General features: G+C 43.0%; 1 protein-coding gene across 4 annotated transcripts in view; it reads right to left on the reverse strand.

The window, feature by feature from the left end:
• Ralgapa1 (Ral GTPase activating protein catalytic subunit alpha 1) overlaps positions 1-15267 on the reverse strand; it is a 221331-nt gene extending 206064 nt beyond the window's left edge. For 3 of the 4 annotated variants that reach the window (XR_009382814.1, XM_059279417.1, XM_059279418.1), the window contains exon 1: positions 15066-15267. Coding sequence is in view for 3 of the 4 variants with exons in the window: in XM_059279417.1 (XP_059135400.1) it covers positions 15066-15171 (106 nt within the window). In the remaining variant the exon portion in view is untranslated. The remainder of the gene's footprint in view (positions 1-15065) is intronic. The other variant, XM_059279419.1, reaches the window with a different exon arrangement.
• Between the last annotated feature and the right edge of the window lie 7386 nt (positions 15268-22653).

Consider the following 22653-nt stretch of genomic DNA (forward strand, 5'->3'; position numbering starts at 1 on the left):
ATTAAAATGAGATACAAAGAAATCTGATATCAAGAAGAGAACTGGGATTCAGATTAGTTAAATGAGTTTTAACAGAATGAAATACCATTACATTCCTTTGCTTTTTATAATTCAACTACATCACTCAGCTGGAATGGTAAGATCAGATAATTTGAGTGCTTAAACACAAGCTAAACATTTTGAACTTCATCTTCCTGACAATGAGGATCCATGAAAGATTTGAGAACAGTTGGTGACATGCTCAGTAATGTGCTATAGAAAGACTGTGACAGCATCATGTGAAAGTTCAGAAAGGGAGAAAGATCCTCATAGGGAAACCAACTAGTAAACCACTACAAATTATTAAGCAAAATAAATAAATTAATTAACATTTTAATAAAAAATAATAGTAAGAACAGACAAAAATGAGCAGGATGGGGCTGGGGTGACAGCTTAGGTTGTTAAGTGCTGCCACACAAGTATGAGGATCATAGTTTGGATCCCAAAAACCCATGTTATAATTCCAAAGCTAAAAGTCAGAGACAGAAGGGTCCCTAGGGCTTTTTAGTCAACCAGTCCAGCCAATCGGTGAGCTCCAAGCCAAATGGGAGACCTTGACTCAAAAATAAATGAATGAATCAATCAATCAATGAATCAATGACTAAATATGGAGAAACACTTGAGATATCTCTCATTGACCTCTGACGTGCATATGCACACATGTGCACACACACCCACACATACGCACCCCGATCCTCACAAACACAAATGAAAGAGCAATATTTAGCTGAAGAGGCAATGTAAAGATGTCCCACACAGACCAGGCATGGTGGCACATTCCTTTAATCCTAGAAGCAGAGGCAAAAGATCTCTGTGAATTTAAGACCACAATGGTCTACATAGAGAGCTCCAAGACAGCCAGGACTACATAGAGAGACCCTGTCTCAAAGGGGTGGGGGGGAGTCCCATACATTTCAAATTCTGAGGTCTCAATATAAATTTACCTTTTTCTACCTATCATTAAACATTCATGCCAATTGGAGGAAGGTGATATCACTTACAAAAATATAAATACTAGTCATCTATTCGACTATTTTCCCCAAGATCTATTTCTATAGTATGACTACTTCAACAAAGGTACTATACATTAAATACATGAGTGCATATACATGACGTACATAGATTTCAAATTAAATTTAACAAGCTTCAAAGCCAGTCATGGTGCAATGCTAGCACCTGAGAGGACAAGGCAGGGACATCTTAAACTCAAGTGAGTGAAACAGAGAAATGAAGAAAAGGAAGGTTCTAGCCAAAAACAAAGAATTCTTTCTGTTCTAAGACACCAAAGACTTGTAACATGACCTTTCTCTTTTCACCTGAGCCACCAGGAAATTTAAGAACCAAATTCAATGACTTATAGCTGTAATCGGCTCATCTCTAACCTGATAATGTTTCTTTTCTTCACACAGTGACTGTTTAGTTGTTCTTTCTCTTTCTGCTCTTTATTCATTGCTTACCTGGATACAACACAATCATTAATAAATGAAATACGAGTGCAAAAATGGCTTACTATATTTAAAACAGCTTGTTCTATTAAGAATATTAACTGGAGTCATGGTTTGAATCTTTCATTTTTCAAAGGCTTGCTATCCAGCTAATGGTATTATTTTTGGAGGTTCTAGAAACTGAAGAAGTGGGGGCAGAGCTGAAGAAAGTAAGTCACTGCAGACAAATTCCTACAAGTACATGATCCCCAGGCTGCTTCCTGTCCGTGGTGCTATGAACAGTTGCCCTCTGCCACAGACTACCATCTGTATCTAAGAAGCTCAATGACCTACACATCAAGAAATATGAAGATAGCCTAATGGCTCACAACCAATGATGAAGAAAAATATCTTGAAAGCAGCCATAGGGAAAGAAATGATAAGTTGCATACAGAATAGGATCCAGATGAAAAAAGACTTGTCAAAAACATTGCAAGAAAGAAGACAGTGAAGTAAAATATTTAAAGACAAAGGGGGAAAACAAACCTATAAATCTAGGATTCTAAACAGAGCAAAAGTGTCTTCCAAAAAGTATTAAAGGCAGTCTTAAAAATAAAATAGGCTTTCATTAGCAGACAATCACCACAGAGGAAATGTTAGTTTTTCAAGCACAAATAAGATTATACAGAATAGACATAATTTCTATGTAAGGGGATAATAGTACTAAAGTGATACTAGATGGAGAAATGTATAAGACTTTTTTGTCACTTACAAATCTTACAAAGGTCTATCTCACTGGTAGTACACATACCAAATATTTGTGAAGCCCTGGGTTCTATCCTCAGCCCTGAAAAACTTAAAAATCCTACAAAGATAACGATTTACATAAATAAAATAATATAGTGTTGGATTTACATAGGTAAAACATGATAACAAAAGCATAAGTGCTCAAAGTGGGAAAATGGAAGTATACTCTTGTAAGGGTCTTAAGTACAAACTGCTATAATACCACTTAGAGGTGGAGACCCTGACCGGTTTACAGATACATGCTATGAACTAAAAAAAGGGAGAGGAAGGAAAGCGGAAAGATGGGAACTAAACAGGCCAAACAGAAAACGAAAAGCAAGACAACAGACTCAAATTTAATCATATCAATAATCACATTACATGCAATAATTCCAAACTGTCCATTAAAAGGCAGATATAAAATATATAATATATATATAAATTCTCACTAGGCATGATGATGTACTCCTGTCATCTTAGCATCCCGGAAGCTGAGGCAGGAAGATTACTTCAAGTTTAAGGCTAGCCTGGGCTACACAGTGAATGCCAGGTCAGCCTGGGTTACATAACAATACCCTGTCTCTAAAGCAAGCAATCAGCTAAGCAATTGGGGCTGGGGCATGTAGCTCAGTCGGTAGAGTGCTTGCCTATCTCAAATGCATAAAGCTTTGGGTATGATCCTCAACACCACATGAGTCAGGCATGGAATCACATGCCTATAATCCCAGCAGCCAGAAGGTGGAAGCAGGAAGATCAGAACTCAAGATCATTCTCAACTACATAGTGAGTTTAAGGCCAGCCAGGGATACACGAGATACATCTTGTCCCATCTATGCACAGCATGGGTCCTAGAACACCAACTAAGGGTGACCAGTGAATGACACAGACACAGAGAAACTGGGAAACTGGTGGTCTGGGCTCCCTGATGGAGAAGCCACAGCACCCCAGAAGCTCAGTGTGTTAGTATATACGGTGGACCAGGGGCGCTAGTTATTGCATACAGCTGAACAAGGAGACAGGCTTCCTAAGGGAGACGTCTTCAGGCTATAAACATCCGGGAGAGAAGGCTGTGGTGGAGTTGTTTTGCACACACTATCAATATCCACACACGGACCAGGAAGAGGCTTTACCATCCCTCTAAGCGTCACCCAGGAAAGGCTCTGCAACTCCCACAGGTCTAAGACACTAAGGTCAGTAACACACAGTCACACAGGACTTCACACACTGGCTCAAAATGAATAAATTAAGGAGGGGCAATCAAGTAATAGGAAACCCACTTAAATATTAAAAAGATGGGAAAAGTCCTACCATGCAACACTAATCAGATGAAAGCAAATGGGGCTATACAGATAGCAATGTAAAAGTGCTGGCCACCCACACCTGATAACCAGAGTTCCATCTCCAGAACCCATGTAAAAGTGGAAGGAGAGTCAATGCCACAAACCAACCTCTACATGAGCATTGTATCCCTCCCTCCCCCCCCCCCTCTCTCTCTCTCTCTCTCTCTCTCACACACACACACACACACACACACACACAAGTATTATAGATTATAGGAGTATAACAGGGCCCCAAAGTTTAGTAGGTCCCAGACCTTAGCACAACTAACTCCATGAAAGAAGTACTATTCAGACTGTAAAACTCAGCACATAGCCAGTACCACCTGCCAAAATGAAAACATAGACCTAATCCATCAAAGTCCATAGTTCTGAGAAAGTCTCTAAACGTACTAATCTTTGTTGTGGAATATTACTTTAACTAGGCAAAAATGTGTTAAATTTGTTTATGCTGAGGAATATTGCTTTAACTGTGTAAAGATGTGTTACATTTGTTTAACAATGTAAGGATGTATGTCTAATTATGTAAAGATGTGTTGCACTTGTTTCACCTTGCTTGCCTAAAGCACCTGATTGGTCTAATAACCAGCTGACTGGCCAATAGCTAGGCAGGAGAGAGGTAGGCGGGGCTGGCAGGCAGAGAGGAATAAATAAGAGGAGGAATCTAGGCTTAGGAAAAGAGGAGGAGAGAATGAGGGGAAAGAAAGGGAGTTGTTGGGGGCCAGCCAGGCAGCCACCAGACAGACAGATACCAGAAGCAGTCAAAGTCAGATATACAGAAGGGAAAAAGAGATAAAAAGCTCCGAGGCAAAACGTAGATGAAAAGACACAAGTTAATTTAAGTTAAAAAAAAAAAAAAAAAAAAGAAGTAGACAGAAACAAGCATAAGCTAAGGCCAAGCATTCAAAACTAATAGCAAGTCTCAGTGTCATGATTCGGGAGGTGGTTGGTGGCCTAAACGGAAGCCTGCTACAAATCTTGCTTTTGACTTCTACAGTTTTACTTCTAGCTAACTGCTCTCATTAACTGAAGTATGTCAACCCAAAACATGGTTTTTGTGCTTAAAATCTCTCCCTGAGAAAGGCTCAATGCTACACTAGGACCGTGAGCCCAGTGTAGTCACCAGCTGACTAATAACAAATTTTCTGTTGGCTTAAACCTGTATCCAAGCAGTCTTCTCAGGTGGGTACCCCACAACACTAGTAATAAAGAGGCCACTCCATAATGATAAAGGGCTAATTTATTTAAAAAAGAAATAAGTCAGGTATGGTGGCACATACCTGTAATATCATCTACTTCTAAGGTTGAGGCAGAATTGTTTATGACCAGAAGTTCAAGTACAGTCTGGGCAACATAGCAACATTCTCTCAAGAGAAAGAAACAAGACAAAATAATTCACAAACTTAAATGTCATACTGGATCTTAACCAAAAGGCCACAATACAACTCACAACCTAAACCTTCAAGATACCTAAAGACAGGGACTGGAGAAAAGGTTCAGCATTTCAGAGCACTGGCTGCTCTTCAAGAGGACACTGGTTCACTTCCTAGATCCCACATGGTAGTTCACAAATACCTGTAACTCCAGTTCCTGTGGATCCAACACTCTTCTGGCCTCCACGGGCACCAGGCATGAACAGGAAGCTGAAGTTGGGGGCCATTCTAGATTAAAAGCAAGTTCCAGGCCACTAGGAACTAGGCTACACAGAAGACTATTTCAGAAAAGGAGGTGGGGAAAAGCTAGCTAGCTGGGCAGGCGTTAGAGCTCACACCTGTAATACCAGCATTTTGGCAAGGGAGAATGATTGTCAAGAGTTCCAGGGCAGCCTGAGTTACAGAGTAAACTCCAGGCTAGCAATGAGCCAGTCTCAAAACAAGAGACTGTGGCTCAGTGGTAAAGGCACCTGCCACCAAGCCTGATTTGATCCCTGGGACCCATACGGTGGTAATAGTGCATATGCACAAAGTAAGTAGATAAAAATGTGTTTCTTTTTAACTCTACAAAAACAAAACAAAATAATAATAATAAATCGTGGACTGGGATGCAGCTCAGTGGTAGAATACTAGTATATTTAAGACCCTGGTCTCTTCTCTATATGTTTTCATGGATAAACCTAGAGCAAATAAGTAAAAACAAAGTTTGTTTAACATAAAGAATATTTAATAAATGATTACATGGTTAAATTATGCATTCATTCACTAACACAGTAGCAACATTAATAAAATAAGAAATTTTATCGTCTTTTATTACTAAAATTTCAATTTTAAATTTTTTTACATCACACTTCCCACAAAACTAAATCCTTTAACAAATCCTTTCTACAGGAAACTGTTATGCTTTGCTCTTATTTCCATTTTTGTTTTCATTTACATTATCAGCTGAATCTCAATTTCCAGTCGAAGAGAGAGAAGAGGGAGTCTATGAGCAAGGGGCATCAAGATCATGATGGGGAAACCTACAGAAACAACCAAACCAAACGAATGGGAACTCATGAACTGTAGACCAACAGCTGTGGAGCCTCCCCGGGACTGAACTAGGCCCTCTGCATCAGTGAGACAGTTGTGTAGCTTGATCTGCTTAAGGGAGCCCCTGGCAGTAGGGTCAGGATCTATCCCTGGTGCATGATCAGGCTTTTTGGAGCCCATTACCTATGGTGAGACACCTTGCACAGCCTTGAGGCAGGGGGAAGCGCTTGGACCTGTCTCTACTGAATGTACCAGTGTCTGCTGACTCCCTATGAAGGCCTTACCTTCTTGTAGGAGGGAATGGGAGGTGAGTTGGGGGACGGGAGGCTGAAGGGGCAGGATGGAAGAGAGGGATCTGTGATTGGTATGTAAAATGAATAAAAACATTTTCTTAAGAAAAAAAGAAAGTGAAAAAAACTCAAAAAAAAAAAAAGACCCTGGTCTCTTATCTCCAGCATCACAAAGAAAAAACTGAAAAGGGAAAAAACAAAAAAACCTACCCCACAATGAATGTGATTCATAACATGACTAAATGAAAAAAAAAAGTTTATAGCTGTAGTAAGCAGAAAACTTCAATGTTGATTCCTAGAAAAGATTCCCAGTAAAGTAGGCTTGAGAAGACATTCTCTACATTTGATATAAAATCTTTTGTTTTAAAAAGACAAAAACCAAGGCTGGGGAGAGAGCGCCATTGGTCAAGTGTCGGCAACGGTGGCACAAGCACACGGACTTGAGTTTGGACTCCGAGCACCTACATAAAGCTGGCTGTGGTGGCTGGCGTCTGATCCCTAGCACAGGTGGGTGAAGAAAGGACAGGCAGAGTCCAAGAGCTTGCTGGCCAGCTAGTCTAAGCCGTCAGTCAGGGCTGGGCTAGTGAGAGACCCTGTCTCAAAAAACTAGATAAAGAGACATCTAATGGTGACCTCTAGTCACCATTCGCGCTCGCTCTCTCTCTCTCTCTCTCTCTCTCTCTCTCTCTCTCTCTCTCTCACACACACACACACACACACACACACACACACACACAACCCACCATTTTTTTCTTCTTTCTTGTAAGAAAAAGTCTGTCAAAAACTTCCACATAGCATCAGAGTTTCTAGCCAGTTCAAAGCAAGAGGACAAAAAAAAAAAAAAAAAGGAATAAAGCACCCACATTATAAAGGAAAACACAAGAAAACCAATGGAATCTAGTGAGGGGTGAGGGGGCAGATCTTGAGGTGGAGAGTTGGCTCAGTGAGTAAGAATACTGCTTGTTTTTCCAGAGGACCTGAGTTGCTCCAGTTCTAGGGGATCCAACGTCCTGTTCTGGCCTCCTCAGACACCAGGCACACAGTAGTACATTAACACACATGCAGGCAAAACACACACACACACACACACACACACACACACACAAATATTTTTAAAGTCTGTATTTCCCTAAACTAACTACAATCAGAAATAAATACCAAGATAACATTTGGGGGGGAGGGGTTGTTTTTCACTAGTTTTGTTGTTGCTGTTTTGAGATGGGGTCTTACACCTAGCCCTGGCTGGACTGGAACTCAGAAATCCGCCTGCCTCTGCACCCTGAGTGCTGGGGTCTAAGAGCTATGCTAGCACACCTGCCTAAGACAACCTTTTAGAAGAGCTTCAAAACTACATAGGGCTAAGTCCGACCGACCGAAGATCCACAGGGTGCTGGAAACAGTGCAGCATTGCTGAGAAAATTACAGAAGTCCTAAGAGAAACAGACTGGGTCACGACTCTAAGTATTTACATTGTTTTCCCAGACTGATGTCCAGACTCAAACAGTCCCAGTCAAAATCCCAACGGGTTTCTGTTTTGTTCAGAAACTGAAAAACTAATCTTTCATTTTTTTCCTGTTACTTTATGTGTATGGGTATTTTGCCTGCATATGTCTGTGTACTATGTGCATACCTGGGACCTCCAGAGACCCTAAGAGGGAGTTAGACTCCCTGGAAGTAGAGTTACAGATGCCCGTCAGCCGCCATGTGGGTGCTGGCAGCTGAACCCAGGTCCTCTGAAGAGCAGCCAGCTCTTACCCACCGAGTCATCTCTCGAGCACCTTTGTTTTTTGGAGGGCCTCACACTATGTTGCTCAGGCTAGGCTGAAGAAGTTGCCTCATGTGATCCTCTGGCTTCAGCCTCCTGAGTTGCTGGCCCACAAACTAGATGAGATGACAGGCATGTGCCACCATGATGACTGGGCTTCACAAGTTCCTCTTAAACCCCATGGAGATACAAAGCCTGGCACTTCAAGCACAAGCAACAACAGAACTCTGAAAATGAAAAGTCAGAGAACACTAACTAGGTTTCAGGATTTATTTTAGTTACAATAATCAAAATATTGTGGTATTGGCAGCAGCACAAATAAAACAGATCACTGAAACAAAACAGAGTCTAGAAATAGACCCGCACATATTTAGACAAACAAGTTTCACCAAAGCCCAGGGCAATTCAGTACTGCAGGACTTACAAGTCTGAGAACAACTAGAACAACTACATAAAATGACTGGGGTGGGGGAAACACCCTACAACACACTTTATAGCACATCTACAAAGCAGAGTAAATTTAAGATGAATCTCGGACCCAAACAAACCTACAACAGTATCACTTTTAGAAGCATGTAAGAAAATTCCTAACCATGAGTTAGGCAGGTTTTAGATGACACTGTCCAAAAATTAGCAAAAAATAAAAAGTTGATATAAATTTTTAATTAAGCTGAAATTTTGGTTTTGATGGTCCTGCCAGCGATCAAACCCAAGAATTTGTGCAAGGCAGGCAAACATTCTGGTCTGTGCTACATCCCCAACTCATAAAAATTTAATCAAAATTAAGAATGCTAGGGACTGGAGAGTTGGGTCTGTAGTTAAGAGCACTGGCTGCTCTTTAGAGAACCAGAGTTCAATGCCCAGCACCAACATGGCAGTTCACACACACACATCTGCAACCCCAGTTCCAGGGGACCTGACACCCTCTTCTGGCCTGTGTGGGCACTGCATGCACACAGTACAGAATCATACATGCAGACAAAACACCCATAAACATGAAATAAAAATAACAGTTTAAAAAAATTAAAAAACAAAATTTAAAATGCCTACCCCTTCAATGAACATATTAAGAATCATATAAATCAAAATAAAGCTTTCCTCTTTAGAAGATTAAAAGGTAAGAGAATGAAAAGATAAACCACAATCTACTGGGTGGGGGGATGGTAATGGGGGGGTTCTTGGCAAATCATTTATTTGGCAAAAATACTTGTATTCAGTGTCTGGGATGCTGCTGTAAGGAGAGCACCTGCTTAAGCTTAAGGTCCTAGTTTTGATCCTGAGCACTGAGAAAACAAAACAATAAAAACAACAAAGCAAGCCCACAAAAAAACTTGTATCCTGAATTTATAAAGAACTTTAAAAACTGAGCTGAAAAACAAAACAATTTAAAATTCTGACGAGGGCTGAGGAGATGGCCCAGCAGATAAAGCACTTGCCATACAAACATGAAGACCCACATTCAGATCCCAACCTGGAGCTTGGAAGGCAGGGGCACGCGATTTCTGGAGCAAACTGGCTTGCTAGACTAGCTGGTATCAACAAGCTCTAGATTCAATTTAGAGACCCTATCTTAAATAAGATGAGAATGATCTAGAAATATTCATAACCTCAGTCTCCCATCCTGCACATATTCATGTACAAACACACACACACACACACACACACACACACACACACACACACTATGAGATTTTAAGAGGAAACTTCACCAAAAAAGTTACACAATGGAAGTAAGCACACACAATCAGACATGACCAGCACACAAACTACAGAGGTTGAAATGAAGAGGACTGCCCACACAGAGCTGTGCTAATGTATATATATGGAGGAACTGGGACTCTCAAACTACTATTGAAATGTTAGGGCAGTTTCTTTTGTTATTGTTTTGCTGCAACAAGGTCTCGCTTATTCTGTAGCCCAGGCTAGACTATAACTCATTATGTAGTGTCTACTAGCTTCAAACTTAAGGCAATCCTTCTCGCTCAGCCTCCCACGAGCTGAGATTATAGGCATCAGCTACTGCAACCTGGCTTGGCAAGTTTTTTGTTGTTGTTGTTTTGGTTTGGTTTTTGGTTTTTCAAGACAGGGTTTCTCTGTGTAGCCCTGACTATCCTCAAACTCTGAGATCTGCCTGCTTCTGCCTCCTGAGTGCTGGGTTTAAAGTTGTATGCCACCACTGCCCGGCTGGCATGTTTCTTAAATGTTAAATACACCACTGCCACGTGATCCAGCCATCCCATTCCTAGGTACCAATCCATTCGAAATGGAAAGTATGCCTATCAGGTGCACTGTGCAGCAGCTTCACTTGTAGCAGCCCCAAACTACCCACATGTTAATTGACAGGTAAGTGGAAAAACTGTGGTCCAGCAGACTACAACTCAAGAGTAAAAACACAAACCACTGACACACCAGAGTACAACACAGGTGGAGTTCAAAATAATGAGGCTGAGTAAAAGAAAAAAAGTAAAAGCACTATAGTGAAGTTTCAGTTATCTGCTATGTAATCCCATGTCTCTAAAACTCCACAAACTGCAAATGCAGAGAGTACACTGAGACTTGCTCAGGGATGAGGAGGAAGAGGAGGAGGAAGGGAAGCAGGGAGAAACTTTGGGAGGTTAAGGGCATACTCTAACCTTAGGTATCTGGCTGTAAGCTTTTGCTGCTTGGTTTGCGGGCAGTAGTAGAGGTTGAACCTAGGCCCTCAAGCCTGCTAGGCAAGCACTCTACCACCGAGCTACAGCCTCCACCCTCTTTTTCTGTTTCTTGTGTTGTGGAGAAGGTAACTCCAGGGCCTTGTACAGTGCATGCTTTATTATTGAGCTAAATGCCCATCCCCTAGCTGTATTTACCTTGTTTGGGTAAGTCTAACGTTGATTTCATGAGGTACCCCATGTCAAAATTACTGTACAAACTTTAAATATGTGCAATTTATTGGATGACAATTGTACATTAATAAGGCTGTTAAAATGACCTAGCAGTAATCCAGTGGTTCTCAACCTTCCTAATGCTGAGACCTTTAATACAGTTCCTCATGTTGTGGTGACCCCCAACCATAAAATTACTTTCACTGCTACTTCATAACTGTAATTTTTGCTACTGTTAGGAAATGTAGTGTAAATAACTGATATGCAGGATATCTGATATGTGATCCCTATAAGGGGTTGTAACCCACAGGTTGAGAACCACTGCAATAATCCATTCTTAGCTAAATAAGCACTTACATTTTTAAATCCCGATGACTGAACTTCCAACTTGCCACTTTACGTAGAAGCAAACCAACATTTCCAGAATATGCATAATCTGGCACGAGCTGTGTCAGTCACCTTACATGTGCTAACCTTACTACCATTACCTTAAAGCTACTAGTTATAAACCAGAAGTGGGAAGGTAAAAAGGATACCACAAAACTTTAGAAACCAGACACGGCCTCTTCTTTTTCTACTTAACCCTTTTAGTGTCTACAGATCAAACATATGATATCATCAATAACCAGCAGATTTGAAATCTGAACCCATTAGAGGAATTTTCGTTTTGTTTTGTTTTGTTTGCTTTAAAACAGGATCTCACTATGTTGCTCTGGCACTCCCTATAATAGCTTTCTTAATGTGTAATCCTCCAGCCTCAGCATCAAAAGTGCAGCACCACACTTGGCTAAAATCTATACATTTAACTAGAATTCTCACTATGGTGGAAGGTTAACACTGGATATGGATATTTAAATTTTATGTTTTTATATAATAAATTTTTAAAGGAGAAAGAATCTTTTTGCTTTTTAATAATGTAAGGATTTTTTTTAAAAAAAAAAAAAAAAGGAAAGTGGGCTGAAGAGGTGGCTCAGTGGTTAAGAACACTGGCTGCTCTTCCAGAGGACCCAGGTTCAAGTCCCAGCATTCACATGGTAGTTCATAACTATCTGTAACTCCACTTCCAGAGGATCTAACACCCTCTTCTGGCTTCCTTGGGCACCAAGCACACACATATTGTGCAGACATACATGAAGGCAGAACATACGAAAAATAATTGTTTTTTAATGAAAAACAATGAAGAAGACGTCTTCAAAGGCTTTTAAATGTTGACCACTCTTCCAGACCTTTGCCCTATGAGTAGGGATCTGTACAGAAGACCACACTAAAGTAGTTTAGAACAGTAGTGCCAAAAGGAGACAGGTCATGTCTGGAAACACGTTTTCTAAGGGGAGTTGCTACTTTATTACCTAGATGTACAGGATTCTCCTATAAATACCCCCAATGAACAGCACTTTTGTTTGGTCCAATATGGTTCTGTGTAATTACCAACTAAGCAGTTCCCTCACTGTATTTACTTAAATCCCTACTTATTTCCAAAAAGGATTAAAAATGGCTCTTCCAACTACAAAACAGGATACCAACTGGCAAGCCTCTAAGAGTTCACTCATTTCTCTCACTCTTTTTCTTAGAAATCATATTAATCTCATTTTAAATAAAATAACTGTAACCATTTAAAAATAGAGTATTTTTATTGAAATTTAAATATTGAAGCTGAAATGTTGCTTAGAAGCAAAGTGCCTGCTAGCACACTTGAGCCCCGGGTTCAATTCCTAGCCCTAAGGCAGAGGGAGAGAACTTAAAACCAAGCTTAGCATTTGGGGGTCCATCTTTTAGTATACATTATGACAAGCTCTCAGAAGCTGGTCTTCTGACACTTCGGACTTGAATATTGCTATGAGAGATTTTTCTGTTCAATTAGCAGCATCTAGCATACTATATCTAGTAGCAACTCCTCACAGAAGAAGTGTTTCCAGCCGGGTGGTGGTGGCAGCACTCGGGAGATAGGTGGATCTCTGTGAGTTCGAGGCCAGCCCGATCTACAGAGTGAGTTCCAGGACAGGCTCCAAAAGCTACACAGAGAAACCCTGTCTTGAAAATAAATAAATAAATAAAAGTGTTTCCAGACATGGTCACTGTCTGCTATTGGCAAGGTGTGTCTGGTCAAGCACTATGGTTCTACAACTACCTTAGTGAGGTCTTCTACTCTCTAGCATATGTCTGTAAGAATGCTCAACATCCGAAAGTCCTGAAAGATATCTTCTCCAGTGACTTTCATTTTTTAAAAAGAGTTCTTAAATTAATAAAACAAAAAAAGGTTTTTTTTTCTTTTTAAGTATTCTATTTTCAAACAGAGGAAGCTAGTTCTACAAAATATCCAACATGTGTGGTATCTCATGTTTCCCAAGTTAGGAGACACACACACACACAGAACACACACACACAACCACAAAAACCACCTGCCAAAGAAACATAAAGAAACCAATCCTTAATCAACCATGGCAGTTAGTTTAAGAAATCTCAATTCCCTGTTGTAACTCAGCTTTTTAGTTCTGCATTTATGCAGTCACAGCTTGTCTCAACTGAGTGTCAAGTTGCACTAAGTGTCCAGTTTCCAACTGCCATTATTTTGTAATCCATCTACATTCACGATGACTTTGTATGTCTCAGACGTATCTTTTCAGACAAATCTGGCTTCAATGACCACTCCAGGATGAAAATAAAATGTTAAAAACCTCTGCCATAGTTAAATGGTTTCCATAAACTGGATTAAATTCCTTTCTCATTATACCACAGGAGTAAGTACTTGTGATTAGCTGTCATACATATAGGAAGGATGAAAAACAAATTAAGAGAAACAAAATCTGGATTTCATTTTTGATTTAGTCTCCCATCAGCTGAGTAGAAACATGGCCTACCTTACACTTTCTCATTTGCACACACACACACACACACACACACACACACACACACACACAAAAGGCAGTAAGATCTCTATTTCTAGACAGATTGCAAAAATCTATTCTAGTAATTCATGTGAAACCCTTTGTAGACAGTAAAGCACCACACAAATGTTGGGTGTACTAGTGGTGTCTCAACACACCAAGGAAATACAACCCTGGAACAGACACACCACTTATATGTTTAAGTCACTTTCCAAAGCAGGCAGTCATCAGGAAGACAGCTTGAGATGAATGAGAATCCAAGCATCTGGGCTCTAACCTCAGTTATGCCATTATGCTGTATATGGGCCCTGGTCAACTTTCCTTTTCATCTGAAATTTCTCCACTGGGGGGGGGGGGGGAGATACAGAACCAAAAGTTCCATAAGTACATAGAATCCTGTCCTTATCAACATTATCTAAGACCAGGTATCCAAAACCCTCCTTTTAACTTTATATTCCAAACTCAGCTCGGTTTGGTCTTTGGAAACACCGAAGCTGAAGACGGAGGCAGTAAGAAAATGTTAACGAAAACTGAATTCTGCACGGTTCTCGAGAATCTCGTTCTCTATAATTAGTTTTCCTTCTGAAGGACAGCAAAATGAAGAAACAGTGTGTTGAAGAGCAGGGCGGGGTCCTTCCCCACAAGCTTCAGGAACCACCCACTTCCCAAAGAGGTGTAACTGCTTCCTCCGGGCCCTCACCTGCCAAAAAAACTTGAAAGACTACGGGTTCTACTGCCCGGGCGAGCGTGTTGCTTTTTTTCTTTCCCCTTGGGTGGGGATGGCAGCAGTCATCTGGCCAACACGCCCTCTAAACACCATTACCCACAACACCCAAGTGTCCCTGAAGTCTCATCAAGGACTTAAGTTTCTAGCCTGACGCTCGTTGTATTGATGTTTTTTTCAGACCACCCCCGCCCCCCCGAGGAACTCCAACGTGGGTCTCTTGTGGGTCGGTGCTGACCGGGTCTGTGCCAACTGCCGAGCTGCCCCTTCTTCCCTCGCCGCCCGCCCGCGCGTGGGCAGAGGCGCCGCCGGCCCTCACTCCGGACCGCGCTAGGTCGCGAGGGCGAACCCCGGAGCTGGCGTGGGGGTGACGGGCCGGGGAGGGGGGAGCAGCGAGGCCGAGGCGTCACGCACACACACACACACACACGCACACACACACACCGCCCACACCCCACACACCCCCCAGCTCGCTCCCCTCCTCACCGATGACGATGCGCAGGTGCTTGAGGCGGGTCAGCGCGTCCTTCTTGGTGTCCAGCACCTTCTGGGTGGACTTCTTCACGTCCCCGTGCGGCTTCTTAGAGAACATCCTGCGGCCGCCTCCGCGGCCCCTCCCGGCCGGGTCCCGACGGCCCAGCGCAGGCGGTGGGCGGGGAGGAAGAGGCTAGCCGCGGCGGCGGCTCATGCGCTCCCCCGCCGCGCGGGCCCCGCTGCCAGGCCCGCCTCACGCCGCCGCCCCCGCCGCCCCCGCCGCCCCCGCCGCCGCCGCCGCCGCTGCACGGAACCCGCGGCCCCGGCTCCAATATGGCGGACCGGCCCCGCGCGCTGCAGCGACGAGGAGACGCGGAGCGGGGGCCGCCGCCTCCGCTGCCGCTGCCGCTGCCGCTGCCGCCGCCGCCGCCCAGGCCGCCCAGGCCGCGGCCCGGGCCCCACAGCCGCGGAGATGGAGCGCTCCGCCGCCGCGCCACTCCTCTCTCACCGAGGCCCCCTGAAGGTTGAAGCTTCTCTAAGCAGCTTCAACCGCGCAAGAGGCCAAAACCCAGCCGTGTGGGTGATGGAGTTTCACGACTCTGCCGTCGGTGGCGAACGGTCCCCGTGGCAACCGCCTTCTGACGTCAAGGGCTCGTGACGTCACGCTAGCGTGAGCTCATGCCGGCCGCTGTAACCTCTTGGTGGCTCAGAGAACCTGCGTTAGCACAACTGGAGGAGGGCAAGAGAGTTAAGGAGGGTGTTCTTTACCGTGTGCTGGGTGTAAACCGCAGTTCCTAGAGGTTTGGGGTTTTTTGTTTTAGTTTGGTTTGTTTTTTTTTTTTTAAAAAAAAAAGATCTTTCCTCTCCACTCTTTAAATCACTCCTGGTAACTTAAGATAAACAGAAGAGTAGTTAGATGTGCAAGGCCAGCTTGATACCCAGCTCTGAAGCCTTGGCTGTAACGTCATTTTACTTTCTAATTTGGATTCTTCCTGTGTTTTGCAAACTATTCACTTTCTAATTTGGATTTTTCCCCGTGTTTTTGGAAAATCATGATTAAAAATGTACTGTGCCTTAGAGATGCGTAGGAGTGTGGTACATCCTTTTCCTTTAAATTACCATGCACATGGATGGCTAGGGCTACAGCCTGCTGGTGATCTCCAGTGCCAAAAAAAGAGAGACATAAATAAACAAAATATCTTGTACGAGTCCCACCATGTATCAGAGAGAAAACTTGAGAAATCTGGATGATTGTAAAGGAAGGCCGTCTTAGCCAGTGAAGTACTCCCATAAATGCAGAGGAAAATCTGTAGATGGCAAGTCGAACAATTAACTGTGTGTGAGTGCTCTTCTGTCGTCCCAGCATTTGGGAGGTGAAACAACTCAAGGCCAGGCTGGGCTACATTAGACCATGTCTCCAAAACAAGACAGGACATAGAAATGAAAATTATGAATAATAATCACGGGATTATACAACTCTTGCTTCCTTGTCAGTGTCTACTATGGAATAAATTTTTGTACACTGTGAAGATGTGTCTTTGCCAAGGCGCCTTCTGATTGGTTTAGTAAAGAGCTGACTCCGCCTACAAGTGTCTCTCTCGTTGCCCATCTCTAGTGCCCACACACTTATTCATCTGCCTTCTGTCACTCTGAATTCATATTTGTGAGAGGTTTTTGTTTGTATTTTTCTTTAAGAGATGTTTAGAGATTTATTTTTATTTGTTTATTTGGGTTTTCGAGAAAGAGTTTCTCTGTGTAGCCCTGGCTATCCTGGAACTCACTCTGTAGACCAGGCTTGCCTCAAACTCGGTGATCTGACTGCCTCTGCCTCCTGAATACTGGGATTAAAGGTGTGTACAACCACAGTCCAGCACATACATTTATTTATTTATTTACTCACTTACTTACTTACTTACTTATTTTGGTGGTTTTCCTGCCTGTATATCTGTGTGAGGGTGCTGGATCCCCTGGAACTGGAGTTACAGACAGCTGTGAGCTACCACTTGGGTGCTGGGAATTGAACCCAGGTCCTCTGGACAGCCAGTGCTCTTAACCACTGAGCCAATTTATTTTCACTTTAAACTCTCTCTCTCCCTCCCTCCCTCTCTCTGTCTCTGTCTCTCTGTCTCTCTCAGTCTGTGTGTGTGTGTGTGTGTGTGTGTGTGTGTGTGTGTGTACCTACACACACATGAATTCAGGTGTCCTTTGAGTCCTGAGGTGTCAGAGACCTTGAAGCTGTACTTACAGGCAGTTGTGAGCCACCCAGCGTCGGTGCTGGGAATCAAACTCAGGTCCTCTGCAAGAGCATATTCTTCCTTAACTACTGAGCCATCTCTCCAGCACCCTTTTTTTTTAAGTTTTACATAACATCTACAGAATACTACTTTTTCATCCAGCTTACTTCATTCAACATAACATTTTTAACAGTAATGCATTGTGTTATCAGTAATACTTGTCTTCAAATAGAAATTCACCCGTGAGTAAGACAGCATGAACTCTCAAGAGTCCCTTAGGAAGAGGCAGGAATTAATAGGAGGCTTCTGAAAAGTAACAAGATACATAAAAAATGTGTATGTAATCTGATTCAAAAGTTCCACTTCTAGAACTCTTTTTTTTAAAAGCATGTCAGAAATGAGGGGAAAAAGTCTTTGTAAAATATTAAACCATGATTTGTAAGTGCATGAACTGATGGCATGATGGCTCCGTGGTATGGTTAAGGGCAAGGCTTTTTTATTGTAGATGTGAGAGAACAGCCAGAGTCATCTGGAAGAGTCCGGAGAAGAGAGAGAAAGCAGTACACTGAACATGGCCAGCAGACTGGGCCTGCCAGGAGAGGAGCAGAGCAGAGATTGATGTGAGAGGGCCTAGCTCACTGTGGGTGGTACCACTCCTGGGTACATGAGCTGGAACTGCATGAAAAAAGCAAGCGGAGCAGACCATCAGGAACAAGCCAGAAAGCATCATTCCTTCCTGGTCTCTGCTTCAGGCCCTGTCTCCAGGTTCCTGCCTTGAGTTCCCTTCTTATAATCAGAAAGAAACCTTTTCTTCCACAAGTTGCTTTTGGCCATTGTTGATGGTAGAAACCTAACTAGACCAGCCATACAACTATGAAAATTGATCACTGTGAACACTTCCTAGAATGTTTTTATTGGTATATATTCGTTCTATATAATAATGCATCACACCGTGACACTTCAGACATATGCATGTGTTGCCATCACAGTCACCTCTCACTTCCCTTTCTTGCCTCCCACTCCTCCAGTTCCTCTGCCCAGCTAGTCCCACTCTTCCTTTCATGTCTTTTTAATGTGTGTGATTGTAAGAAAGAAGACCCTCTCCCTGTGGGGGGGAAATGAGAAAAAAAATCTTTTTATTCCTAAAGACAAGCAAAAGCAAAACAGCTTATTATAATTCATTTATTTTTACTTTATGTGCATGAGTATTTTTCCAGCGTGCATCTAAGTACACCATGGACATGCAGTGCTCTCAGAGGCCAGAGAGGATGTCAGGTCCCCTGGAACTGGAGTTATAAGCCATCGTGAACCACTACGTGGGTGCAGGGAACTACCTCTCTAGTCCTAACAAAACAGTTTTTAATATATGATTCTACAGAATAGGATGCCAGCACAGAAGAAAGGCAACATGGCTGGCATGCTGATTTGGCACGAAACAGTGTTTGTTTGTTTTTAAATCCTCTATGGCAAGAATCTTGCTCTCTTTTTCGTAGGCTGGCACTCCAGAAAGATGTGATCTTCATGCTCTTCTAGTGCAATACCCTTCCTAAATTCACCATCCTATTGGCTCAGAAGACTGCCTGTCACTTTCCATGTCTTAGAGCTCCAAGGCCAGCAAGTGCCAGCCTCCAGCTAACAGAGAGGGGGACATAGCACCTCCTGCGTAGTTGTGACTCTGATGACCTCCAAGGGCACCTCGTACTGATACCGAACCATATCATTTATCTTTCACATAATCCAATGCGTTGCATTAGGGTTATTTACAGTATGAGTAAGAGTTCGCTGAAAGGTGCATCGGGCACCTTACTAGTGACTAGACCACTGAAGAAAATGTGTCTCCATCCCCCATCAACCATTAACTGCATGTAAATTCTTAGGGAGGGTCAGGGCCCCCAAAACTCCACTGTGGCTGTGTGTTGATGGGCCCAATCTTCTGCAAATTTTAAGCAGGTAACCAGGGCTAATGTGAGCTCCAGAGTACAACAGCATGTCATATCCTGGTCAGCATTCCAAACCTCTCCCACTTTGCCAGGCTCTAAGAGTCCTCCCACCCCTTCTCTGTTGGGAGCCACGCGGCCGAGTTTCAGACCAGTATATGAGTGCTTGTCCAACAGGTTTCCAGATGAGGCAAAAGCCCACAGGGACAGTCTCACTTAGCAAAGACCAGTGGACTCCAGGACGGCGCAGAATACTGCTGGGACCGCTCAGCCCGCATGCTCTCTTCTCTCTTTTAATATTGATGATTCTCTTGGTGATTTTAGTGTCATTTTGTCAATCATGCATGGAACAGATGTGATCATTCCTGGAAACCCCATTTTTTCCTCAAATATTTTCCTCTAAAATTCTTTGGGAACAGACACTTCTCAGGTTTCTTGTCTGGGGACGCCAGCTGTCACTTCAGACCCCGGGACCTGTTCTGATTCAGTGCTGACAGGATCGGAGACAGATCTCCCCTCTCATTGTTGTTCCTGAAAATATGTGCCTAGATCAATCACCTTTTAGTCCTGGCTGCAGCTGGACCTTGGCACTTCTCCAGTGCTCCTTGTCTCTCTTTAGGGAGCACTGTGGGTGTCCCATAATGGCTGGGCAGTCAACAGTCAATTTCTATTCTCAGTGCTCTGATAAGTTGTGAATCTCTGCAATACCTGCCGGCCACTGAAACAGACGTTTCTCCTACTGAAGTTGACAGCAGCATGTCTATGTGCATAAACATAGTTATTCAGAAGTAGATTTGACGGTCACATCATGCCCATCTAGCAAGACAACAGTAGTTTCCTGTCTGAGGGCCACGACCGACCGCCTCAGCCACAGGCGTCTCAGTGGTGTACGATGGGAACTTCCTCCTGTGGGGAAGACATCGAATACAATAAGAAAGCTAGTGGCCGCTCTCCAAACAGACTTCCCGCTGTTGCATCAGTGGCCTCATCTGGTCTGTCCAGTTAGTTTTGTTGCAGTGTCCAAAACTGAATAAGGCTATTGATGACAAGTCTCCCTCAGAAGCCTGCCTTACACACCTTCCGGCCCTGTGAGAGCTAGGCGGCGGGGTGGGGCGGGGTGGGGGGCGTGGCTTCCAGCCCAGTTCGAGCTGGAGATCTGCATCAAAGGCACCGGGCTGTCTTCTGCAGCAGGGCCTTACCGTCCACTTCTGCTGATCAACCAACAGCGGTGGCAACTGCCTATATAGTTTGGGGGTCTTGTTTTTGAGGCAAGGTCTCACTATATATGTATATATTGCATATTATATATGTAATAAACATATAAGTACATAATGTATTATATAGGCAAGAAGTGATATGTAGAAATACATAATATGCATAATAATGCATATTCTATATTTATATATTTAGAGCCTCTAAATCCGCCGCCCCCCAGCCTCCTCAGTGCTGTAGTTATGGGTATGTAGCATCACACTCAGCTATGAAGCCTTTCATTTATTTTACATTTATTTCTGTGTGGATGTGGATGTGCATGTGTAGAGGTCAGAGCACAATTCATGGAGGTCACTTCTCTCCTTCCACCGTGTGGATTCCAGGGATTAAATCCGGTTCATCAGGCTTGACTCACCTGCTTGACTTGCCTTCTGAGCCATCTTGTCGGCCCCTAAGACGTTTCGTGGCATGGAAGATACTTAGCAATATTAGATGAAAAAAAAGTATGACTGCATGGTTCGGTCCCTAGCATTACAAAAAAAAAAAAAAGTGGATGCAAAATGAAAATGTGTACACTATAAAATTTTGAGAGAAATTATATTTGTAAAATAATTAGACATAAAGGTGAAAAATACGCCAGGCAGTGGTGGCGCACACCTTTAATCCCAGCACTTGGGAGGCAGAGCCAGGAGGATCTCTGTGAGTTCAAGGCCATCCTGGGCTACAGAGTGAGTTCCAGAAAAGGCGCAAAGCTACACGAGAGAAACCCTGTCACAAAAAAAAAAAAAAAGGTGGAAAATACTCCCGAGTAGTGATTTACCAAGTAGAACAGCAAGTATTTTTAATTTTCTTTTATATATTTTCTTTAGCTTCTATTTTCTCTACAAAAAGTATATGCTGGTTTTACAAAAAGTTTTTTTTTTTCATTAAGAAAATCTAGTGCACTCATCTTTTGTGTGTATTCATGTGTGGGTGTTCACATGCTATGGAGACAGAAGGCCAACAGTTGAGTGTCTTCCTCAATTATTCTCCACCATTCATTTATTCATTTACTTATTTACTTTCTTACTTATTTTGAGGCAGGGTCTCATTGTGTAGCCCTAGCTGGTCTTGAACTCCCAGAGATCCACCTTGCTCTGCCTCCAAATTGCTGGGATTAAAAGGCATTCACCACCACACCTGGCCTTCACCTTATTTTTAAAAATGTATTGTTATTATTTTTAATTATATGCATGTGTGTGTATCTGTGTACTGGTGTGTGCACATGAGTGCAAGTGCCTTCTAAGGCCAGAGATGTTGGATCCTCTGGAGCTAGAGGGGTTTCTAAACACTAGCCATGGGTGTTGGACGAACTGAGGTCCTCTGCAAGAGCAGTACATGCTTTTAATCACTGAGCCATCTCTCCAGGCCCTGCACCTTATTTTGGAGACTGTTTTTCACTGAACTTGGAGCTCACTGATTCAGCCAGACTGGCTGGTCAGCAAGCCCCAGGATCCTCCTGAGCCCACCTCCCCAGCCCTGGGACTACAGGCCCATGTTGTCCTGCTGAGCTTTTGTAGATGAGTTCTAGGCATTGAACTCTGGTCCTGGTACTTATACAGAAAGCACTTAAATGATTGAGAGGTCTCCCTAGTCCCTAGTCTACCAAATTTAAACTTAAAAACAACAAGTGAAGATGTGCATGTAAGAGGAGAAACTTCTTGAAAACAAGTAGTGTTTAAAAAAAAAAAAAAGAATGTTCATTGGTTTTACAATTAGGTAATGGGTTATTGTTAAGCCAAGTGTGGTGGCATACACTTGTACTCCCAGCACCAAGGAGACTGAGGCAAGGATTGGCATGAGTTTGAGGCCAGCTTTGCTGTAGATGGAGGATCTGTCTTAAAAACTCTATGACAGCAACAACAACAACAACAACACAAATCAAGGCAGGATGTGGTGACACAGGCCTGTCATCCCAGGACGTGGGAGATGCCTTGGCTACACAGCACGTTCAAAAAAAGGAAGTGGGGGTAAGCCTGGAGGAAAGAAGGGAGAGAGGAGAAAAAGAAAAGAACCTGGATTATTAACTGCTAGATAGCAGGTGCTCTTAAATTAGTAGGCACTCTAGAATCCTGTGTCTCTGTCTATGCCTAATTTTCTTTCCTGAGATAAAAACTGTCCCTCACTAATCAGGGACTCTGATTTTCTTTAAAACAGCTATTCAGGACCAGCAAGATG

The sequence above is a fragment of the Peromyscus eremicus genome, chromosome 14 (assembly GCF_949786415.1).
Source record: "Peromyscus eremicus chromosome 14, PerEre_H2_v1, whole genome shotgun sequence".
NCBI classification, from domain to species: domain Eukaryota; kingdom Metazoa; phylum Chordata; class Mammalia; order Rodentia; family Cricetidae; genus Peromyscus; species Peromyscus eremicus.